The 3,958-nt window shown below is 45.7% G+C and overlaps 1 protein-coding gene across 1 annotated transcript in view; it reads right to left on the minus strand.

Moving 5' to 3' along the window:
* Window positions 1–2,593, minus strand: part of LOC103458794 (uncharacterized) — an 18,406-nt gene extending 15,813 nt beyond the window's left edge. The window contains exon 1 of the mRNA XM_008399848.2: window positions 1,180–2,593. Coding sequence (XP_008398070.1) covers window positions 1,180–1,762 — 583 coding nt within the window. The 5' untranslated portion in view covers window positions 1,763–2,593. The remainder of the gene's footprint in view (window positions 1–1,179) is intronic.
* Between the last annotated feature and the right edge of the window lie 1,365 nt (window positions 2,594–3,958).

A 3,958-nucleotide genomic window follows, 5' to 3' on the forward strand; every position in this document is an offset into this window, starting at 1 on the left:
CGGCCCCACAGCAGTCCACCGATGGCCCCACGGCTTGATGGCCCGACGGCCCAACGATGGCCCGACGGCCCCACAGCAGTCCACTGACGGCCCCACAGCAGTCCACCGATGGCCCCACAGCAGTCCACCGATGGCCCCACAGCAGTCCACCGACGGCCCACCGGCGACCCACCAGGCCTGGCTCCAGGGTAGGACCTCATGTACGGCCAAGTACAACGGTCGTGTTCATCATAAGGGGTCTTTGGGCTGCACTTGGTCTGGTTCCTCACCTAGAACCCGTCTGTCGAGGCATGAAGCCCCGACAGCCTAGGATCACTGGGACACTCAAACCCCCCCACCACGATAAGGTGGCAGCCCACGGAGGGGACATGTGTGTGCGTGCGTGCGTGCGTGCGTGCGTGTGTGTGTGTGTGTGTGTGTGTGTGCGTGGGTGTGTGTGTGTGTGTGTGTGGTACGTAACCTATTAAGTATGTAAGAAAGAGAGAAAATGAGAGGGAGGCTCAGCACATTCTGACTTTTGGTCAGTTTGCAAGCGGCTCCACCTGTGAGGTGAAAATGTATTTTTTAGTTTTTTAGGCTCTAATAAATGTTTAGGCCGTTATCCAACAGTGGCTGAGCAGGAACTGGGAGGAGAGAGAAGGGAAAGACATGCAGCAGATTCCCCAGGACTGGAATTAAACCCAGGTTGACAAACAAAACCTAGACTGAGCCGTGAAGCAGCGAAGGGAAACGGGCCAACGCACGGCTAGTCCTGTCTTTTTAAAGTTTAACGGTAATTCTGGACACGTTTGGGGTTTCTGTAACTCTTCTGGGGGAAATTTACCGCCACGTTTTGGGAGATGTGGGTTCAACCGGAGCGCCCGGAGAAAACCCACGCAAACACGCGGAGAACCTGCAAACTCKCCTCTGTGAAGCCGCAGCGCTAACCGCTGCTCCACCGTGCTGCCGACGTTTTTTCCAGTTGGGTTGGGAAGGGACCTTTTGTCTAATTTGTCAATGGGGGGGGAAATGTTTGCCTCTTGATGAGCACAGAGGCGACAACCTACCTGGGTTTGGTTCCAGCCCTCAGTTCCTCTGTTGCATGTCTTTCTCCTTCTTTAAATTTCAAAATCATTCTTAGATCTGCTCTTGACTGCCTTCACTCTTTGGTTTTCTCTTCAATCGTGGAGTTTTTCGTACCTTGTGTCTCGGCGTCCTGCCTCCCCAGAGCAGCGTCGGCTTCGCACTTGGAGCGCAGCTCCTCGTAGGAAGCCAGGAGCGAGTCCAGATCCGCCTGCAGGGCCTTACTTTTCGCCCTCTCAGCCTGAATCTCAGCTACAAACGCTTCCTGGCTGAGGAGGTGGGCCACCTTTAGCTCCACAAAATCTTCTTGCAAGGGCTTCTTCTTCTTGTATTTGACATCGTTGTGAATCCTGGAAGCCATGGCCGCAGCTTTAAGCACTTCTGGATCACTGAACTTCTCCACTCTCTCCAGCTCCTTCTTCGTCTCCTTGCCCTTGTTGATGTACATTTCTTTCAGAGCTTTTTGCCGTTTTAACTGGAGTTTCGTCTCTTCCAGCTCTGCCTCCAGGTGGGCCAGTTTTTGGTTATCGTCAGACCTTCCGGCTCTCTCCATTTCTAGGAGGGAGCTCAGTCGTTGGATCTCCTCGTGTAAGATGCTGGGGTGTGCAGGAGGGAACCGGCCTTGGGGGTTCTGCTGGACTCCCCTTCTCTCGTGGGCTCCCATCATTCCACTGTGACATCTCGGCGAGTGATGAGACATTTTGTCCTAAATGTGATCACTAAAACTGTCGATCGGTAAAAAGAGCTTTGCGCACGTCAGTGATTTTGCAAGCAATGAAAAATAAGCAGAACTGTGTTGCATACAATTCTGCTGTTGATGACATCACAGACCTCATCGCCAGTGACATCACAGTCTTCCTTTGCTGGTGGTGTGACATCATCCCACTCTTTATTCTGGTTTACATTCAAAATGGTCCCATGATTCTCTGGTTTTCATTCTCTGGGATCATTTCCAGGGCCTGTTGTGCCAGATCGTATTGATAAAAACCACTTAAATTGTTAAAATATCAGTAAATATTTGTTTCAGCGCTTCTTAAAATAACACATTTAACATCTTTCCACACCAATCCGTCCGTCCAGGATGGTTTCTGTGGTTTTCTGCAGTCAACATTACAGTTTGTGGTGCTAATTTAGAAATATTTGGAAGGACTTTTTACGATATTTGCGCTAATATATGATGTTAAATGTGACCTTTTATTATTCGCTCTGTTGGTCCTGGACTGTAACTAAGTCAGGCTGAGACAGCAAGTCCCTGGTTTTTGGCCAATTTTGAGAAAAAATGTTGGTAAACTCAGAAAAATGTGGGCATCTGTTGATTTTTGTGTTAATTTTACGGTTATTGTGTAAACTGGAGGGGCCTACTGCTATAATTTGGAGTCTAGAGGGCCACGTAAAAAGCTACGGCGGGCCAGATTTGGCCCTCGGGCCTCGAGTTTGACACATATATGATAATCTCGAGATTTTTTTTCTATATCTATAGATTGTGACGTTAATTTTCCTTGTTTCGTCAAACATTTATATTCTTTTGCATAGTGGAAAAAGAAAGTGGGAAAGAAAATGTATAATAAATAGATGAAAAAGTAAAAGATAAAAACTATAAATATTGATTTCTAAATCTTGTTGAAAGTTTGTTGGGATTGATTAAGCCTCGTTTTTAAATATCAGGCTTCAGACTCAAAAATTGCAAATGAGTAACAGCTGTAATGCAGTTGTGGCTTGTTTATTGTTGTCATAGCAACTGCCTACCAAGATGGCTGTCAGTTAAAACAAAGAGTTTCGTAATCCATATTTTCAGTATGTTCTCGTTAGCTAGTTCTTATTATAAATAGTTTTTCTCCATTAGTTCCCATGTTTGCTTATGTCAGTGGAAACGTTTCTGTTGGTGTTAGCTAACCGGGGCTGCTGTGTGGTTCTGGTGTGTCGTTCCAAACCCCCCCCAGGCTCCGTTCCCACCCCTCACCCCGGTATCAGTGCTGACTGATTAAGACCCTGATCTCTGCTGCTTCTTGAACAGCGTTCACACCGACGGCGCTGCCCCGGCCCGTGGCTCCGGGCTGGTTAAAAAGGCATATCGCCATAGCAACACCGCGCCTCCTCTGCCAAGGAACTGACCTGCTACTGACACGATCTTCCAGATTGTCTCTGCTCAGGCTCACAGCCGCTGTGCGGCTCGGCGCCTGCTTGGCCTCAGATAGCATCACGCATGTAGAGCAGGGCGGAAAACTCCTTTAGCTGAAACTGGTGACTTTGATACCTGCAGAGCAAAGTTTTAAACCCAGCAGACAGAAGAAAAAGTAACAACTGCTGATGTATCTAAATGTTAATGAAATCTGCTTGGTGCAATTCATTATCAATCATTTTAAATTTGGGACATTTGGTGGGAATGCAGCCTTATGCTTAAAAGCAATAATTAGGCTTATTTAGCCTGTCAGGAGAAAAATGGAGGGTTCGTTTCTCAAAGTAATATTTTCAACGTTATTCATACATTTGTAAATATTTAGTTCACAAACTAAATTTTTAGTTGGCAAGCCAAACACTTAGCTCCAAACTATTTAGCTAACATACCAACTACGTAGATTGGAGCTGAATATTTATTAGCAGGCTAAATATTTTGTTAGCAAGACTTACCTCTAAACTAAATAGTTGGTTCCATCCGAGCTAGTTACATATTTAGTTTTAACCTATAATTAGCAAGCTAGACATTTAGCTCCAACCTACATAGTTAGCTTGTAAGCTATCAATTTAGTTTGAAGCCATATATTTATTTAGAAAGCTAAATATTTACCTTGACACAAAGTTGTTAGATATGTAGCTCTAACCTAAGAACTGTTAGTAAGCTAACCATTTAGCACCAAACTGAATATTTAGTTAACCTCACTTCAAACTAAATAGTTAG

This window comes from Poecilia reticulata, linkage group LG22, assembly GCF_000633615.1.
Source record: "Poecilia reticulata strain Guanapo linkage group LG22, Guppy_female_1.0+MT, whole genome shotgun sequence".
Taxonomy (NCBI): Eukaryota; Metazoa; Chordata; class Actinopteri; order Cyprinodontiformes; family Poeciliidae; genus Poecilia; species Poecilia reticulata.